Source organism: Bos indicus, chromosome 10 (assembly GCF_029378745.1).
Source record: "Bos indicus isolate NIAB-ARS_2022 breed Sahiwal x Tharparkar chromosome 10, NIAB-ARS_B.indTharparkar_mat_pri_1.0, whole genome shotgun sequence".
In the NCBI taxonomy this organism is placed as follows: domain Eukaryota; kingdom Metazoa; phylum Chordata; class Mammalia; order Artiodactyla; family Bovidae; genus Bos; species Bos indicus.
In genome coordinates this window covers 14,565,384-14,586,049 of record NC_091769.1, presented here as the reverse complement: position 1 = coordinate 14,586,049, position 20,666 = coordinate 14,565,384, and the positions used below count along the sequence as shown (strand labels likewise).

At 40.0% G+C, this 20,666-nt stretch overlaps 1 protein-coding gene across 13 annotated transcripts in view; it reads right to left on the bottom strand.

Annotated features, from left to right (window-relative positions):
• Window positions 1-20,666, bottom strand: part of MAP2K5 (mitogen-activated protein kinase kinase 5) — a 268,500-nt gene that overhangs the window by 77,958 nt on the left and 169,876 nt on the right. For 10 of the 13 annotated variants that reach the window (XM_070796953.1, XM_070796958.1, XM_070796962.1 and 7 more), the window contains exon 17: window positions 6,744-6,773. The exons of the other annotated variants lie outside the window; for them this stretch is intronic. In XM_070796953.1, coding sequence (XP_070653054.1) covers window positions 6,744-6,773 — 30 coding nt within the window. The remainder of the gene's footprint in view (window positions 1-6,743; window positions 6,774-20,666) is intronic. 13 annotated transcript variants of the gene reach the window in all.

The following is a 20,666-nucleotide window of genomic DNA, read 5'->3' as shown; positions in this document are numbered from 1 at the left end:
ATTAATACATATATAAGATAGTGATAGCAATAGTGTGAATATAACAATAAATATAAAACAACATGAAATTATCAAAGTTAGGATCAGTAGTAATATACTCAAAGAAATTTAAAACATGAATAAAATTAGGAGTAAAAACTCTTGTATTTTGACATTAACTTTTGAAAAACATTTACTATTTTAAAATAGTTTTAAGAACATATATTTTTACTTTATTATGAGAAAATACTCTATTCAGAACACAATTTATTACTACAAAATAAACATATGTTTAAAAGACAGTCTGTCAATTGAAAAAAAAAAACTTATACATATTAAAATAGCAGGTTTCCAAGCCAAGTTAAATGAAATATTTTCTACTTGACAAGCTGCTTACATTTAAATGAAAACAGGGCAACTGTGGTCAATAATATGGATTGCGTATAATAAAAAGGACCTTAGATCATGTTAATACAAGGATCAGAAAGCAGTAACTTCCATTAAAACCACCCAATTACTTAGCAAACTTTCAGATACAGCAAATAAATTAATCTGTTTTAAGTGAAAGTGCTCAGATAAGTAGCTTTTTGACCTATGAGTAAGTCTCAATAGCAGCAGTCACAGCAAAGCCAGAACCTGCTGAAGCAAGGCAGTCCCCCAATCAAACAAATGGTATTAGTAATCAAAAAGCATTTGCAAAACATATTTCCTTGGTCAGCAGCAGGGGGTTCTGAGCACATGCCGCCATAGCTTCCTTCATACTTTGATATACAGTGTACAAGGGGTGAACAGACCTTCCTCTAACCCATGAACAAGTGGGGTGTTTTTGCTTTTTAAGAACAGGATATTTTCATTTCTGTACTATCTTGTGAAAAAGTCCAGTCATTATACTATTAAGAATACATATCTTTCACTTAAAATCCTCTTATCCACTTATGTTTAACTTGTATTGGGATTTAAGAATGCCTCTTTATTGAGACAAGTAATATGTCATCATTTTGTTCAGCTAACAGGCCTGACAGACCCTGTCTCCCTGAGTTAAGAACAGTAGATCTCTACTCTGTACACTGGTGGCAAAAGGTGGCAGAATAAATGAGAATCGCCACTTGTAAAGATTTTTAATCCCAAAGATGCAGACATTCCTTCTACCTTGGCCTTAATTATTCTATTTGGTCAGATGATGGTATTTTTTTTCAATAAAAGTGATCTCTACATACTGCAATATTTTATTTGAATGCCATTCTTATGTATTTTAACAAATAACATCACCATGTACTATATCTCATGTTTTTGATCCTTTTTACTACTTATCATCTTCTTTATTTGAAACAGATTTTTAACAGATAATCTTGATCGTTACAACAATATCTTGCTTGAATTTTATTCAAATAATTCTTAAAAACAGCTTAAAAAGCCGTTTGGAATAACATCAAGCTTGCCATCAATCAAACGAAAAAATTCCGCTGGCGGTTGTATAAACATCAGATCAAGTCTGATGTCTTCAAGGATTTCAGAGTGAACCATAAAAAACTCCATTAACTTCTGACAAAGAATGCAAATTAATCACAACATGGGGTGAAATGAAATTAAAGGCTCTTTTCTAATCAATGACAAGGCAGGATGAAATATTTGTTACTCTCTCTGCACCCAGGCTGCCTAGGATGTTTGCACTTCCCTTGAAAAGCCCCAAATGTAAGGTGTGAGTACAGATTCACCCACAGTCGATGTTCGGCCCTCCCCGCCACCCCCAGAGCTATCTGCTTACAAGTCGTGGAGATTCACAAAACACACTAATCATCTGAATCTCAGGTGCATCCAATTTGTTATTCACACTCTCCCATGCCAGTGAAAAGCCTGGCGCAGACAGATGCACCAGGAACCCTAAATGACAGTTTTGGCCTCCGGAAGTACGATCACTACAGCAAAATCTAGTACAGCCTCCAGGTGAAATGTCTGGAGCTCCATATGGAGCAGGGAAAATTAACAACAAGATGAAAATCACTGCAGCAGCGGGGAGTCGGAATTTTTGAAAAAAAAAAATGAAATTTAAAGATGAAGAAAGAGAAGTAATAAATTAATGGGGTGTGAAAACATTCAAAGCTTTACAATACCAGGGGCACTATTTGCTCAGATTTTTTTTCCTTTTTTTTAACTTCAGGTCATTTTGATGTAATTTATTAACTAAGATCAGGAAATGTAGCCAAAAGAAGTACATTTTTATACATGCAAAAGTACCTTAAACACATGTGTATCCATATTATCTTCACTTTCCCGTGGCATCTTGCTTACCAAATTTTCAAATGTCAGAGCCGACGTAACCCTTGAGAAGTCTCCTTAATGGATTTACTATTGCCCTAATGCAGGGCACTGGTTGTAAAGTCTGAATGAAGGACAACAATTTTTAGTAGGCAATCTCTTTGGTTTCCCCTAAATTATGGTGGCATTAAACCAACCATTGCCCACCATTGTGTTTTTTAAGTCAACTGGATTTGGATGTACACGATTAACTACATACAGCTCCCACCCATTGTTCCCAAAGAGTATTACAGCTAAACTGTTCAAGAAATTGAGATACTATCTCTTTACCAGATGTTTAAAACCATGATTTTTCATTATGCTATTGCAGAATATGCTTCACAGGCACCCAGAGTTGAACGGCACTGGGGTCAGTGAGAGCTCCAAGGCCTCCAGACCCCCTGTCACTCTGCTAACACATGGTGAGAAAAGCCAGGAGGCTCCAGGGGAATGGTTTTGCCATCATCTTCCATGGGACAACCCTTCTCATCTACACAGAAGGCCTGCTGAGGGCAGAGAAAGTGGGCCAGGAGAAGGGCTTGGTGGGGCTGAGAGGGCAGAAGGGCGGTGGTTTGAACAGTCAACCAAAATCAGAGTTCACAGATCCAGTCATCTCGTTTAGTCACCTGCGAGTCTCGGCTCTCACTGTACCAATTCATCCCCAAGGCAAGACGCCTTGGAGCCCCAGAGACTCAGCCTACTCACCTGGAGGCTGGAAATGTATACATCCCATCCTGCAGGTGTATAGCCTGGGATGTATAGCCTGAGTCACATAACAGCGAGTGCTCTGGGGCTCAGTGTCGGAAAGGTGCTAGTGGTTCCGACGTCATTGTTCCTCCTACTATAAACTGTAGTGATAAGACTGGGTAATTATAACGACTTCTAGCCTTTTTTCCCATAGAGCCCTAAACTGCATGCCAATGAGGCTACACAACTTTAAGGCCTAAAGGAAACTAAAATAGATAGTGCTTTCAAATAACAAATAAAAACCAACCCCCCAAACAATAAAGTTTCCTGGAGAATGATTATTTCAACGAAAATCCAGCCCTGTAACCTTCATGTGGTTCCCAGGCCACTGACTCTTCCGGCTATCTTCCTAGCACCCCTCCTGCATCTGCATCCCCACCGGGTACACTCCGCGTCACCGGCAGGAGGAGACGCTGCTAACGATGCTGTCAGCGGCGCTGACGCTGGGCTGGGGGAAGGATGAGTCTGGAAGCTGGCCTCTCCTCCCCTCCTTCCCTTCTGCTCGTTTTACGCTCTGCTCCAGCTGCAGCTGGCAGGTTGCGTACACATCCTCTTGCAACCTTTGGTTGACGATTATAAGTTCTCTTTTGTGCTACAGTCCCACATCAGGGCCAGTAGGGTGGCCCTCTGTACTTTCCCAAGTGGTTTCATATCCATAATCTCATCTGCTCTGCATGCTTCTAATCAGACAGGCTCATTTTAGAGATGAGGAAACAGGCCTCCAAGAGTTACAAAGCAAGAATTAAGGCCTGCGGTGACTGAAGCTTATGGTAGAGCTGGGTTCATTTTTTAAAGATTTATTTCTTTTACTTTTATTTTTTGGCTACTCTGGGTCTTTGCTGCTGTGAGTGGGCTTTCTCTAGTTGCAGAGAGTGGGGGCTACTCTTTGTTGTGGTGCACAAGCTTCTCATCACGGTGGCTTCTTTGGTTTCGGAGCATGGGCTCTAGGCACATTCAGTAGCCACACACAAGGACTCAGTAGTTGAGGCTCTCGGGTTCTGGCTCAGTAGTTTTGGCACAGGGGCTAAGTTGCACTATGGTATGTGCAATCTTCCCAGGGCAGGGGTCTAACCTGTGTCCTCTGCATTGGCAGATGGATTCTTAATGAGTACACCACCAGGGAAATCCCAGAGCTGGGTTCTAACCCTAATCTTCTGGCTCCTGGTCTAGAGCTCTTTCAAAGAGGCCAGTCTCCTCAGCTTCCCACTAGTGAGGAGAGCTGAGATCTGGTGCCCTGATTTGACTCAGCACCATCCCTGGGGATAGAAGGGATGCAAAACTTTGAGACCTTAAGGGTATGTGAAAATCTTTCCTGTGTTCAAGGAGCAGACTAGTGGGTAACAATTGAGAAGAGGTAGTCCTTAAGCCTGGTAAATCAAGATGTGACTCTAGGGCTGCTCTGTAAACTAGTGAGTCTCCTATCACTAGACATGTTCAACTGTTTGTTTTTCAGAGATATTATGAGAGGTCTGATTCGACGTTGTCTGAGATCCCTTTCCAATCTTGAGAGTTTGTGATTCACTCCTGCCCATCATCCTCGGGATTCAATGGCCTCAAACCAGCTACAGTACAACAGTGAGCAAATCAGCTATCCTGTCTGCCCAACTTGTGAGGGGAGGCTACCTCACAGAGTGGCTCGGGGTTCAAATGAGATAATACGGGCCAAACAGAAGGTATTGTTTCATAATCCAGTCCCTGAGATACTATAAAAATGTTTATTTTTCTTCATGTGTTTTATCTGAAGGCAAAAGGTAAGGGTAGAAAAGGATCCTTTCCCAATCCTCAGTATATAGTACAAAGCCTGTAAAATAAATGCCAAGTCCATCAAAAGTCATTATTGATGCCAACAATGAAGTGCAAAAACTTCTGTTTGTGAGACCTGAGAAACAGACCTGATGGCATCAAAAGCTACTTCTATTATTTCAAAGCCCCAGTTTGGTGACAATACTCTGTCATGACCCAAGAAATAATAGTTTTCCCCTCACTCTGGCGTATCAGTGATTGCTAACTAGGGAGTGCAGCACATTTGAGTTTTCCACTTCCACTTGACTGATCCAGTAAATATACGCTTAACACAGTCCCGAAAACATTCAACACTGGGAAGGCAGACAGCCTCTTCCCAAATTCGACCAGTCTTCCAAAGCTTCATTTGTCAAATGCAAAGGCAATTGTTTCTTAGACGTCTCACATACCAAATTTCACTGATTAAATACTCTAGGCATTAGGAATCTCAAGAACACAGCTATATTCTCAAACTTTGGTATTTTTTTCTAGGTGGCTTACGAGCTTTCTACTAAGACTTGTTTGAGAGGTTAAGTTGTATAGTGCCTCTTCATTTACAAAATGAGGGGATTGCATAAATTGGCCAAACAGTGAATTGTTTAAAAATTACTGACAGAATAAGAGGCTTACCAAGATAAATATTCTAATGAGCTATAAATCCCGAAAATGTGATTTTAATTTGATGGGCTACCTAGAGCTAAGCAGCAAGGCTGTATACACTAAAATGTCACTGAATTTGAGCATGCATGCCAAGTGATTACATTTCAGAGCTTCTCTTTAAGGAAAAGATTATGTTTAAACAAATAATCCTACACATTTGAAAAGTGAGACTGACACTCTTGAACCTAACAACTTGGACAATTTCTCCTCTATTTATCTGATGGCTTTAACTGTAAAAGAAAAAGGATACAGAAGAGACATTTCAGTGTGTGAAGGGGCTTTAAATGTTCACATGGGTATCAGGAGAATTTGTTTAAAACTGCTTATAAAGATGGCAGAGAGAATGAGCCCCATCCTATTATTCAATAACCATGTTTGTGATGCATCTGCATAATCTAACCATGCATAAATTAGTATGTGTAATACAACACTTATTTGCATAATAATAGCAAGTTAATAGATGCTTAAAGAGCAGAGACCAACACCACCTTTAAATCAGACATGCCTCCAGGCACTTTGGCCTGTACAGACCAAGATGCCAGAAAAAACAGTGAGCATCAACCAGAGGAAAACAGTCAAACGATTCATTTTTCATCCCTCTAGACAGTTCACTTCTTTCTCCCCACACACTGGGGAACAATTATCAAACCACAGAAAGCTTAACATTTGAAGTGCTAACACCCTTCTACAATAAAAATCTTAAAGAAATTACCACAGAGATTATTGTCAGCAATGGTAACATAACGGTAACATAACATAACATAACATAGTTTATTTTCTTAGAAATGTAAATAGAAAGGGCAAATTTAAAAAACCAAAAATGCTCAAAATCATATCCATGTAAAAGTGGGGGTCCACCTATTTTGCTTAGCAAAAATAATGACCTAGATTAGATATTTTCACCCTTCATCTCCATCCTTTAATTCAAATAACTAACTGAATCCAAAAACTCAAACACTGTATCAAGAAAAGGCTGGGCCTCTCTTCCAACCTCTGTATGAGCACATGGGGCTGGGCTGGGATGAGGAAAACATCACCAGCGGACACAAAGGAAGAGCCCGATGACGGCTTCCAACCTTTAACAAAGAGGGAAAAAACCTGGAGTTTAAAAAAAATCAAAAATCAATAGAGACTTCTAAATGACTCCTTTAAGATATCACTTTTCAATTTAACAGGACAGATTTATTTGTATGTGGCTCAAATGTTCACAATTGCTCCCTGTACCTTCATACATAGGAATGAATGTCACAGTGGCAAACGGCAGTAATGAACAATCTTACCTGAGGATATGGAAACCTCCCAAGAGCAAGCTGGGAAAGGAAATAATATTTGTCTAGTTATAGATTTGCATGCAGGGCAGATCTCCTTAAAACAGACAAGTACTAAATTTCAGAACTGTATTCAGCAAATATAAAAAGCTCACAACCTCAAACACACAAACTAAATTATTGTTGTAATTACATTGAGAGTTGTATTTAGAATGAACATTTACATTGGACAACGCTGTATTCCCTGATAAAATATTCTAATTTTAACAACTAAACACTATCCTTATGTCATTTCTCTTAGGAATATTCTCAGCTGCACAGGCATTATTCACATTTACAAGTGTACAACAGCTTCTTCTAGACAGAGATGTAAAATCATAGGAGACTGTTGGTTTTTTTCTCTTGTAAAACTGGGAACATTTAATTGATCTGAGCCGACTGTTCTGTAGAATTTTCATTTATAAGAATTATAAAAAGAGTTGTAGGAAATGGGGATGGGCCATATGAAACAGGAAATTTTGCCACTATTTTCATTTTGTCCCCCATCCATTCATAGTTAAAAGGAAAGAGCTATTACTAGTAGGAAAATGGCATTTCGAGATCGTGGAGCTGGAACAATAGGTCTGAAATTTGGAAAATGAATCCTTAGAGCTTCTAATTTTGCTTGCTTTGTAAACCGCTATGTGTTTCTACACCTCTCACTTAACTTTGGTCTTTGAATTCTCACCTGTGGAAACAAAATGATTCAACCAGGAACAGGATTAATATACAGTGATAAGATCAAATTTACCAAACATACTGTAAGACTATAGTATAAGACTGTACTATTTTATTTAAAGAAAATAGTGGCTAAATTTTGCAACTTCATAATGTGGCACATCTTCAAGCTCAAAATCCTTTATATGTATTTGTAACTATTTAAGAGTAGAATTGCTACAATAGGGAACTTTGAAGTTGGAATGGATCCAAGAAACATCAATCCATTTTCCAGACTAGAACCCCAGAGTCCCACTGAAGACATTTCCACCTGGTTAATAAGTGTGGGGACTGACCCCAAGATTTGCAACCGAATCCAGGATTCTTTCCAACGTATTACACTACCTTTCTATATCTTGAGAAGTTGCATATTTATTTCAAAGACACTGACATTGCTCAAACATTTCTGAACTCCTCTTTAGAAACTATGTTTAGAATCATTTCAAGTAACAGGAGAATGACTTCATTTTATTAGAAGTGCATCTTATCTTGAACTTAAAATTATACCCCTCTGCTTTTTGATAATGTAAATTATTTGTTGGCTAAGGTTTGAATGGCCTTAGTCAACAAATGGAGAAGGCAATGGCACCCCACTCCAGTACTCTTGCCTGGAAAATCCAATGGACGGAGGAGCCTGGTGGGCTACAGTTCATGGGGTCGCGAAGAGTCAGACACGACTGAGCGACTTCCCCTTCACTTTTCACTTTCATGCACTGGAGAAGGAAATGGAAACCCACTCCAGTGTTCTTGCCTGGAGAATCCCAGGGATGGGGGAGCCTGGTGGGCTGCCGTCTATGGGGTCGCACAAAGTCAGACACGACTGAAGCGACGTAGCAGCAGCAGCAGTCAACAAAACCCAAAGCCAACTTCAAAGAATATTTTGTTCCTTAATAAGGATAGACATGAAGGTGCTGAGGTTAATTTTTAAAGTTCTAAAATCAGTGCGTGCTTCAGCAACGTAATAGGAATAAACCTATTGACCTATATGACCAATAAAACCAATAAACTTATATGACCACAAAAGGTGACTACTTGGAAAGGGTCAGCACTCATTTGGATGTATATATATATATATATATGTTTTGGAATACTTGGTAAGTTTTGTTACCTTGCATTCATTTCTTATATATTCAAAGTTCTCAGATTTTCAAGATATAAAGTTATACTATCATTGTTTCATCTGGTGGACGTCGTTAATCCATTCAAGTATAAAGTGAAGGAAAAAAAGTGTGAATGTTAAACTCCTTTTAACAGCTTTGCATGATTATGTCTGTCTATATACTGCTATTACTATTAGTTAGGAAGGGAAGCGACTCAGCTCTCCACTGCCTCCACTGTATCCCCCACCCAACACTGACCATCAATTTGACTTACGATTTTGTAAATACAGTGTGTTTCTGGCCAATGAGAATGTGTACATTGATTCAGGAGGACCCACTCTGGTCTTCCGTGGTAGAAATGGGTGGGCTAGGCATTTGCCCCATTCTGTACTGAACTGACAGCCTTTGGTGACAGCTCACCAAAGGCTGTCACCTATCACCACACCCATCTGCAGATTATGAGCTTTGCACACTCTTTCATTTGGACTGAAAAAAGTAGCAAGAGGAGGGTCTCTCATCTGAAAAAGGTGACAGCTTAACAACTACTAGAAAACATTTAGAACATTCGATCTGAAGTCCTTCCACAGGTGCTGCACCCTTCACTCTGGTATATGCTGAACATGTTATTAGGGCCTACGGAAGACTTCTGTCCACCTGGCTTACTATGTCAACACTGGCCACTGGTTCTTGCAGATAAAAGAACTAAGCAATGATAAATGGAAGGCTTTAAACAAAATGGGATAAGATGAAAAATGTAAACTTTTCCCACTTCAACACAAAACCTCAAATTCTTAAGGTACCACTGTCCTATGGAGAGGTGAGACTATAGCTGACTTAGGCACGTGCACGCATCAACTTGGCTCCCTTCTCATGAGTGATAAAAGGTAATAAGGCTGGCTGATGTCATTGATTTACTCTGTCAGAGACCTCCATGCAAGAGAACAGAGAGAAAATTCAGCTGGGAGCCTCTGTACCAGCCTGCTTGGGAACAGGTGGCAGTGCTTGAATAAGCAAACTCATCATCCGTGGGACTGGCTCTACTTGTGTGTACTTTCCTGATATCCTGTGGAAGCTCAGTCTTACTTGTCAACTACATTCCTGGGAGGACTGTTTCTAAGGCATCTTGCAGATGTGAGGGGGCAGAGAATGGTTCCTAGTTCTTGACCAGAGATGCACAACAATCATTTCCTCTTTCACAGTGTCGCCACTGGGTTGTTCAGCGGCAAGCCAAGGATCCCAATTCTGCGTCAGTGAAAACTGGCAGCAGCATTGTAAGGGTGGCACCAAAGCTGTCATTCTAAGGCTCTGGGAGAGGGAACTGCCTTCCACGTAAGTCTCCGTCCTTTTAGGTTTAATGCAGCTGCGATGTTTATGTTCTCTGTACTATTTGTCTTGTGACAAAACAGAAGGAAATATACAGCCAGGCCCTAGAATCTTTTTATCAAGTTCAATTAGGAGAAGGTAAAAAAGGAAAGGGGCTCTCAGCAGATAAGGCTGGGGCTGTCAAAACTCAAAATAAACACTGAAACCTTATGGGGAAGAGGGAGCAAATATGCTATGAGTGACTATTTCAGAGACAGACAGACCTGGGGCCATTCTGTATCTTTTACCCCTACTGGTCTATTAATCTACTTGCATTTCCCCAGTTTTTATTGTCAAGGTATTATAAATTAGGAAACTTACAAAAGAGAGTATGTAATCTTCTCTGAAATGGCCTGCAGATATGTCACTGTACTAAATGTGTTTCAGATTTAATGAAGCTTTAATGTCCTTTTTAATTTTGCCTGTTTCTGTATCACCAGGGGTCGGGCAAGGCAATCAGCACTCAAGAGGGTGGTTTGGTTTAAAACTAGGAAAAAACTCATTTGCTTATGAGTTGCACTGTATTTTCTTAATTAAATTTACTGAGTAAAATGGTTTAAGTTCAGCCAACCAATGACCTTTGTATGTAGATTTAGATTTATAAATAGGTTAACAGTTAAAGAAGAAAAAAAAAGAATCACAACAAAGCAAACAGATTAGGGCTAAGCCAATAGAAGTCATTGCTCTCTTTTATCATCTTTACAAAAGAAGCATTTAAATTTAGGCAGCTTAAGTCCAGTTAAAAAAAAGTATATTGAAAAATGTGGATCCATGTACGTGCCAGCAATTCATCAGATGACTCTAACATCCTTTTCATTCCCAGGAGGGGAACAACTCATATTGTAAAAGATTTGGAAAAGCTTTATTTATTTTGGAGGAGTGGAGGCAGAGATGGGGGAGGGACAGGATTCTGTTTAACATTAAATAAAAAAGTGCATTTTAATTCCAAATACTTCAGATTCAGTAAACTGTTAAACACTCTGAAAACATTTACCTGTTAGGAATACACTTAAATAACAGTAAACTACTAACATTTCACTGTAAAACTAGGATGGTTCCTTAGCGTCATCTTACTGATCTTTTAATTTGTCCAGAATCTATGAAATACTACTGACTTAGCATTATTTGAATAAGTTGGATTTTATAATTTAAATAATCAATATATCTGGGGTGTGATTATAACAATTGCCAGATAATAACAACTGCATGATAGAAACTTCTGCATTTCAACAAAAAGTCAGGGCAGAAGACATTTATTTACAAAGCAACAACAATGGCTTCTGTTAACAGTAAAGATCATTACTGTCATGAAGTCATAAAGGATAAAGAGAAAACATATGCTGTAGCCAGAAAGCTAGTGTAGGACATAAACTCAGGATATGTTTTTGGTGACCAACTTTCCAACTTAGAATATCAACAGTGGGGGAGTTGTTTTAAATTTACAGTTATGTTAAAGAGCACTGGAGTTTTATGAATTCTTAATTTAGACATATTCTACGTTTCTCAACAAAACTGCAAATTGAAAATAAGGATTTCAACATAGTCAGTGATATAGCCGAAGGAGGACTTTATAGTCTGAAATGTTCTAAAATTTGTGAATTACCTGTGCACATCTTACACAGTTAAATTTCCACAGAAGGATTTTGCCTTTAGACCATACACTGCAGTTAAACCCTCATTTTACATGATTGTAGCAGCACTTTGGAACATTCAGACACAGGGAAACTTTAAAAAAAATCAGACTTAACTATTGGATTACATAAAATTCCCTAGGTGAGATTTCATCCCAAGACCAATTTACACAGTCCTAGAGAGAGAGTTTAAATCATCTGAAACTATGCTGGCAAAGGACCATAATAAATATTAAATACCTCAAAACCTACCCTAAGATTTTACTTTTCTTCCCATGTATCAATTTCGCTGTCCTCTTACTAAATGGTTTAAAAACAATCCGAAGGATATAACAGCAATTTACCAGTGCTAAAGTGCTTGGGAGGTTAAAGTGACAACAAAGAACACAGTAACACAAAGCGTCTTGAAGCAGAGTTTCAATTAAATGTGGAGGATTTACTAATACAGTATACCAAAAAAAAAAAAGAGTTACAAATTAATTTAATCTTCTGCCTATAGTTTGCAGCTGCACTCCAAAGTGTCTAGGGCTTAAGAACAAAGCCTTGAAGGGCCTCGGAGTGAGGAAAGCTTCAATTTTTAATGTATAACGCCATTAGCTGATAACTTGTGGAATCTGCAACCCCTGCGGAGGGGCATAAGTGCGAGTAACAGAGACTGATGAAGTGACATATTTGTTCATGTCTAGAACTATGAGGAAGAGGGTTATTACTAACACTATCAGGCCCCACAGAAATATGCCCTAACAACCTTTGGGACCCTCCACGTTATCAGTTCTCGCTACATCAAATATATTAAAATCAAAACCTAATTCCCTTTAATTAAAGACAATTAGTTTGTTTTACCATTATTGTTTTAACTTGTATGACATTATAATACATTGCAAATTAAAGATGGAATAACAAATGGAATGAAAGCATCAAACTGTGAACACTTTTCCTTCCCTGTTTGGTGAAATGGGCTTATGACTGGTGTCTATTTCAGGAAATTTAAGAACAACCATCACTAAACATTGAAAAGTGGCGTAGAAACATTTCACCCTAAAAAGAACACAGTGGGACCACGCATATGTTTTCCCTATTCAATTTATACTTTTCGCATAATGCTTTCCTATCATTCCAAGGATTTCTTTAACACAAACAGAATTATGGCTCAATGGAGGCACAGGAAGCTTAATTAATTGGCCCAAGGTCATACTGGAGGTTGGTGGCAAAGCTTGTTAAATTACTGGGAACCCTGGACTCTACAGATGTTTTGGCAATGGCAAAGGCCCCTGGTCGGCAAAGGCCCCATGAGACTCCCTGTGCAGTGGGTGAGCCACAGCAAATAACTCCTGACGCCTGTTCAAAAAGTGCCAAGCGCTCTGGAGGGCTCACAGATAACGCTTCCTTTGTGTAGAAAGAGCCTACCGGTGAGGTTCCCATCAGGAGTGCTTCTTAACGTCCCAATATTTTAGAAGGAATGACTTATCCTCACCAGAGCCCACTGATAAAAAGTAAATTTGTTTTAACTTAAGGATCCCAAACACAGCAGCACAAAGAAATAAATCAAACGTTTATCCATCATTCAGAAGGTCCTGCATTCTATTCCACTGATTACTAGTAATAATGGAGAAAAGATATCATTACAAATAAATGTTTCTAATTCAGTGGATTTTTTTTTCTTTTTAAATTAGAAATGGGTTTATAACAGTGGACACTTAAATGGGGCCAGGGCAACAGTAATTCACAAGTACAATATCCTAATGCTGCTCCTTTAATTGCTTTATTTGTTTTACTGTAAAAAATGATTGCTGGCTGTAGTCTAACCATGAATGCTGAAAAGCATGATACATTGAGGTCTCAACCTGGGCAAACTGTACCTAAACTTACACTTTATTGCAGCTTAGTTCACAATCTTCACCTAATATAGGGTTATATCCCAGTGCAGCAGGAGGATAAATCATCCTGGAATATTACTCTGGCAAAGTTTAGCTGTGACTGGAGCATATGTGCTTTCGAGCCACTGAAGCAAAGGCCCATAAAATACACTAATTACTGGAAGTTATGGTCACTGAGTGATTGATAGCGCTCTGCAAGGCAACTTCCTCATTTTCACCTATTCTGACGGGGCTCATCCGCCACATAGCAATTATTAATTCATGACCCACCCCTCAGGCACTAGTACCTTTACTTCTAATTCTCCTGCTACCAAACTACTGCTGCAGCTGGACACTGTCTTTCTTCATTCTGATGGCTGGGTAAGGATGATAAAAAGTAGATTTCATGCTAAACGCTATTGTTTTGAATCTTTAAATGGTCCTTGGTCTTTCTAACCTTGCTGTCCTAAAACACATGATTCTCCTCCTTCTCCCATAATGCTATTTTAATTGTGTTATTTTCTTCCCTTTTCCCTTATAAAAAGAGTTTTGTATGTCTATGCATATATATGTATATATGAATATGTGTGTGATATATACACACATATATAAAACACATACAATCTATCTGTCTATACTATACTATAGTAGACCAAAAACTCTGCCTGACTAATTTTTTAGTTGAACACTGTGGTTTAAATGCAATATATAACTTCAACTAGGCCACAGTAAATACGAGCCAGCAAATTGATTTAAAATAAAAGGCACCCCCCCCAACCCTGCATTTAAACAGACCCACTTTAAAGCTTTGAAGACATTCTAATTGTTTCAAGTTGATTTCCATCAGTAGCTTCACTCAGAGCAATGCTAATTAAGATATCTGAGTATATAACTGAATCTCTAAAAGTCTCTTAAAAACAATTGCAAAGGTCTCTTTTGATGGTGTTCTGTGCACTGAGAAGAAATTCAGTGAGAGACTCTGAATTAAAGAGAGATAAGTTCAGTCATGATGGATGAAAGCAAACATTTTACTTTTCTAATAGAAAAAGACGTTCTTCAAAATTTTGAACAACTCAAAATGCAATAGTGAGGGTGGTTTTCCTGTGTGGAATCTGAGATAGGGTAACAGATGAATCGATGACTCCAAGCTACCTACCCTTTCAGAACTTGTTTCAAATTATTTCTCCTCTTCAGCCGGGAGTTAGTCCCAGAAAACAATTTGGAGGACAAAATCCATACCCTCTCTGTCCATACTATTCACTGGGCAGTGTATCATATCCCAGCCGGTAACATCTTCCTATATACCTAATGCCTGGTAAGTTTCACTTGTTCAAGGGCAAACTCTAAGTCATAAACTTTCATACATCCTCCGTGACACAAGAAATATGTATTTTGCATTAGGCTAACCATGAGCATTTGCTGATTATGGTAAGCCCCTGATGGTGATGTCTCCTAGAGCTTAGTCAGCTTGGTGGTACATGGATGTTTCTTCCATTAACACTACAATACTTTAACAAACATAGTATACAAACTTCTCAGTGTTAGTGGTTGATGGTTTTAACTGGGGCTTCCTCTAATACCGAGAAATTTGTATACTATGTTTATTAAAGTATTGTAGCATTAATGGTAAAAACAACCATGTTTTAACTGGCAAGGCACTCTTACATCACTAGTTAGAATAATCATTTTCACATATTTCAGCACTATGATGAATTTAGCTGACTTATTTCTTATTAAAGACTAAAGGGTTTCAAGAAGGAAAAAAGATTAGAGTTAACTGTCCCCCAAAACATTTCATGTGCTTATGAATTCAACAACCGTTCTCATCTTTACAGTAAGAATTAAGAAATGACACTTTTTCAGTATGATCATATAATGCTGACCTGTGTCCTCTAACAGTGGGTAGCTTTAATCCTTATACAGTCCCTAGAGACCTCGCTTGGGTAGGGGTGTCCTCCACCTCTGAACTGCTCAGTGGAGTCAGGTAGCTATGGGAACCCTGAGTAAACATCAGTGCTGGGGTACGGTCTATGAAACCCAATCTAAGCCACACTTGTATTTCTAGGCATTTCAAAGAGTCACAATCAGGAGATATGCTCACACTTGTGGCCTCTCTGTGTGTTGCTGCTCCTTGAGAAAGGGAGAGAGGAGGCATGGAGGGGAGAGAGAGATATGGAGTGGCTGTCCCCACACCAAGATTCCATGCATGCAAGTGAAGGCATCCTGAATTTTCCATTCTTAAGCACCTCCGGACTGCACCCTCATGAGAGGATGCTACATGGAATGCTGAGCCCTACTAGGATTCCCGACTCACAGAATCCTGAGAAAAAATGAATGACTGTTATTTTAAGCTACTAATGTTGGGTAGTTTATTCAGAGTAATAGATAACTGAAATGCTACCCTTGACATTGATGTCAGCTCTCCTGCTCATTTGCCCAGTCCTGCGCACTTTGCTTTTTACAAAGAATTTTATTTATCTATCCATCTTCGGCCCTGCTAGGCCTTTGCTGCTGCACACGCTTTTCTGCAGTTGAGGCAAGCGGAGGCTACTCTCTAGTTGCGGTGGCTTCTCTTGCTGCAGAGCACGGGCTCTAGGGTACTTGGCCTTCAATAGCTGAGGCTCACAAACTAAATAGTTGTGGCTCACAGGCCTAATTGCTCTGTTGCATATGGGATTCTCCCAGTTCAGGGATCGAACCCATGTCTCCTGCACTGGCAGGCAGATTCCTACCACTGAGCCACCAGGGACGCCCCCTCTGCGTTTTTCCATTGCACTTTTACTGATCTTTTCCCCTCCGAGTCAAGGAGCTCCTAAGAACAAAGTTTTTCTATCCCTACTGCTAACACAGGGCAGTACTACATAAATGTTTACTGATTAGATGGAACTTTTACCTATCCACTTCTACTTTATTTCAGCAGACATACTGGAGATTAGGTTAATTTTTGTGTTTCTTTAAGAAAAATAAACTAGGTCTTGGTTTCTGAAAAAAACGTTTTTTAATACATTGTTTTTTTAATACATTTCAAAATACAATAAAGCTGAACCAACCATAGGGATAGTGTAGGTAGCAATCCTGTGAAAAGCAGTGATGAGTTGAGTCACAATAAACCAGTCTTTCCCTTTATCTAATTTCCTGCTCATTTACATTTACCATTTCTCACTCTTTTCTTCAGAACTACTGATCTACTTTTCTACAGCTTAGGGGAAGAAGCAGACTTTCACCCAGGGTCAGGATATTTAACTGCTGCTGCCTGGTCCAATCATCTAGCCTTTCTGGAAAAGTCCTTTAATTTCTCTAGATCTCAGTTTCCTTATTTGCCATGTAGGAACTTTGACGTTTACGGATCAAAGTTGGTGGAATGATCTTGGATACCTTAAATTGCTGATTTTTTGGTCACTTCCCACCACGGTGGGAAGAAGCTTAAATGAGACAATGAATATGAAATGGCTTTGTTAAGTGTTACATATACATAAAGTGTTGATATCCTTCCAGAATGACACTGAGCAAGAAGATGTCAACAGTGAGCAATAGAGGAAAGTGCACTTCCCTTCACATCAGAGGGCCCAGCTGCAGGGCTTCTTCTGCACAGTCGTAGCTTTTGCTGTACCTGCAGGCCCAGTCCCTCCCTGGGATCCAGAGAGGATCCGAGCTTCCTCACTGATAAGAGGAGGGATCTGACTTAATAAGTTCTAATGTCTCTCTTCTAAATAGTTAAAAGACACTTTGGTCTCTAATACAAGGATAAGGTGTGTAAAAGTTGTCTAAATAAATGCTAAAAAAGTTATTATTACTCAGGTCAGAATCAAAGCATGTAAAGCAGACTGGAGGATCTTTGAGAGGATTTTTAAGTTGATTCCGGATCACTGGATTTGAGTATTGATAGGACTCTATGATGGAGAAGGCAATGGCAACCCACTCCAGTACTCTTGCATGGAAAATCCCATGGACGGAGGAGCCTGGTAGGCTGTAGTCCATGGGGTCACGAAGAGTCAGACACTTGTCACACACAAAAATTTGCTAAGTGACTAAATGAATAAATGACTGCAGTTTGTCTAATTTTATACTTGGCTCTTCTACAAAATACCTCTTAAAAAAAAAAACCCAAACCTGAGACAAGTCTTCACTCACTACTTAAATGCTTCTAGGGATGGGTCATTTTAATTCTAAAGGGATGGCAGCACACTGTTGAACAGCAAGGGTGCAGGGATCTATTCATTAGAAATTTTTTTTTGATGTGGACTATTTTTAAAGTCTTTACTGAATGTATTACAATATTGCTTCTGTTTTTTGTTTGTTTGTTTTGGTTTGGTTTTCTGACTACAAGGTATGTGGGGTCTCAGCTTGTGGGGGTTCAAAATGTGGGATCGTAATCATACCCCCTGCACTGGAAGGTGAAGTCTTAGCCCATGGACCACCAGGGAAGCCCCAGAGAATTCTTCTTTATACTAAATAGAAAACCGTGGACTTCTTATTTTGTGTTAGCTTCAGAACGGAGAAGGCGATGGCACCCCACTCCACTGCTCTTGCCTGGAGAATCCCATGGATGGAGGAGCCTGGTGGGCTGTAGTCCATGGGGTCGCGAAGAGTCGGACACGACTGAGCGACTTCACTTTCACTTCTCCCTTTCATGCATTGGAGAAGGAAATGGCAACCCACTCCAGTGTTGTTGCCTGGAGAATCCCAGGGACGGGGGAGCCTGGTGGGCTGCCGTCTATGGGGTCGCACAGAGTTGGACACAACTGAAGTGACTTAGCAGCAGCAGCAGCTTCAGAAAGTCCGGCCTGCCTGTCATAAAGTAGCAGACTGCCCATCCTCTACTGACAATTCTTCAAACGTTGGAGTACGAGTTTTTAAACAACTGCTTTGTCCTCTCTTTATTTCTTTATTTTTTGTATCAAGACTTGATTCAAATGTTTTAAAAGTCTAAACTGTGTGTGCTTGTGTTTATACACGATTTGGACAAGTGCTGTTGAAAAAACTTTAAAAACTGTCTGAAATCCATCAAAATAACAAAATGCTTAGCTGGGATTGCTAGCACCTGTTCCATCTTGTTCTGTCAATCTCATGGTTGTTCATGATAGCTCTGAGCACAAAGCAAGCTCAACAATGCCTCATTCAGTGGGAAACACTTCACTTTGTCTGCCAGTTTCCCAGCACTACCATCACTGACAACCTTGGAAAATGCGCATTTAGGCATGGTAATCTGAGACAGCTGGATCCCTTCACAGACCCGGCAGAGGACTGAACCAGTCAATCCATCATCTGCCAAAGGTCATTTTAACAGCTTCTTTTTGCAATAAGTTACATAAAATTTCAGACAAAAAAATGACAATAGAAAAAAATAAAGTTAAGACAATTACAAAAAGGGGCATGCAGGCAGGGGCATGAGTGACAGAAACTGTTACATGCTCTTTTCCTCAGTATTCTTCAATGGAAGGGAAAGAGGCCCACGACGAGAATTTCAGAGCCACACTTCTACCCACTTTCTTATACAATCTCCCACTGAAATGTCCTTTGTCCTAGGACCCTTCAGCTTTAACCCTTCTGCTTTCTGATGGTTTTCAGCAGAAACTTCGATCAACGGGTAAGATATTTCACTAGATGGAGCAGCAGACAACACATTATAGTAAGAGTCAATGTCCACTCAGGTTCTTGACAGTGATTATGAAAAGGAAGAGGAGGAAAAACTGGTTATCTGTGGAACACACCAAAGGCTAAGCTGTCATGGTTGAGAGAAGCTGACAGCAGCTGCTCAGAGGGTATCCAGAGCCGTCCGTCACCCCCCAGACCAGGCTCGCGGGCACCACGGGCTAGGGGAGCAAACAAAGCTGCAGCCATGGACTGACCAGACGAAGTTACATTTCTGTTTGTTTTGTTTGTTTGTTTCAAAAGCTGGGAAGAGGTAGGTTCTTCAGTATATTTAGAGGCAGGGGCTGAGTCTAGATAATGCTCCGTAATTCTTTTCACTTGGTAAAACATTCACTGCCTAGATGTTATTTCAAAAAGGAGCTTACTTCTCAAAGTGCCTTCTTAAAATATATATATATGTTTATTACTATTGTTTATCACCTGTCTCCTAACTACATTGTAGGTTCAACAAGGAAAGGGAACATGCCTGTTTTATTTACCAATGTGTCCCCAGCACCCAGTAAAGTATTTGGCACATAAGAAGTGTTCAATAAAATTTATTAATGTTATATTAACATATATATGTAAATTAATGAATGTTAGGCAACCCACTCCAGTGTTGTTGCCTGGAGAATCCCAGGGACGTGGGAGCCAGGTGGGCTGCTGTCTATAGGGCTGCACAGAGTCGGGCATGAATGAAGCAACTTAGCAGCAGCAGCAGCAGCAGGGTTTATCTGGAGAAGGCAATGGCACCCCACTCCAGTACTCTTGCCTGGAAAATCCCATGAACGGAGGAGCCTGGTAGGCTGCAGTCCATGGGGTCGCTAAGAGTCGGATACAACTGAGCGTCTTCACTTTTACTTTTCACTTTCCTGCATTGGAGAAGGAAATGGCAACCCACTCCAGTGTTGTTGCCTGGAGAATCCCAGGGACGGGGGAGCCTGGTGGGCTGCCGTCTATGGGGTCGCACAGAGTCGGACACGACTGAAGCGACTTAGCAGAGAGCAGTAGCAGAAATTCTGACTGAAACTGCACTTTACGGGTAGAGCCTGTAGGCTTAGGTAATGCCATTTAGCTGGACTGTTCCATAGGAAACTCCCAGTGCCTGGATCTTTAAGACCTCTTGGTCATATTTTCCTCAAGAAGGTCTCTTCCAATATTCTACCTGAAAGGTAATTTTGGCTGCCAGCGTCCCAGAAACAGGGTGTGGTAGGACGGCTGGGAGTCTCCACATTCAGAAGCTAAACTTTCATTTAATGCCTCTGCATCAGGAATGAGACTCAGCCTCCTACAGTGCCAGGTATCACTCAGTTTATTCTCAGAGAAATTCCTCTACTTACTCCTCTCCTGACATACAAACTCCTCTTGTGTAGGGCTTCGGAGGGTGACTGAGTTAAGGAAAGAATCACTGAGTCAGACAGTGTAACTATTAGTCAAAACAGCTTAACTGTTTCTCAGACAGACTAACACAATTCTCTTCTCTGGCCTCACTTCCACTCTGAGTTTCAGATACCTGTGCCACCAATTCCTGAGCGTCCTCGGTGGCTTAAAGTAAATCAGGTGCTTCCTTTTTCTTTCCTGCTGGCTTCAGATTACAGT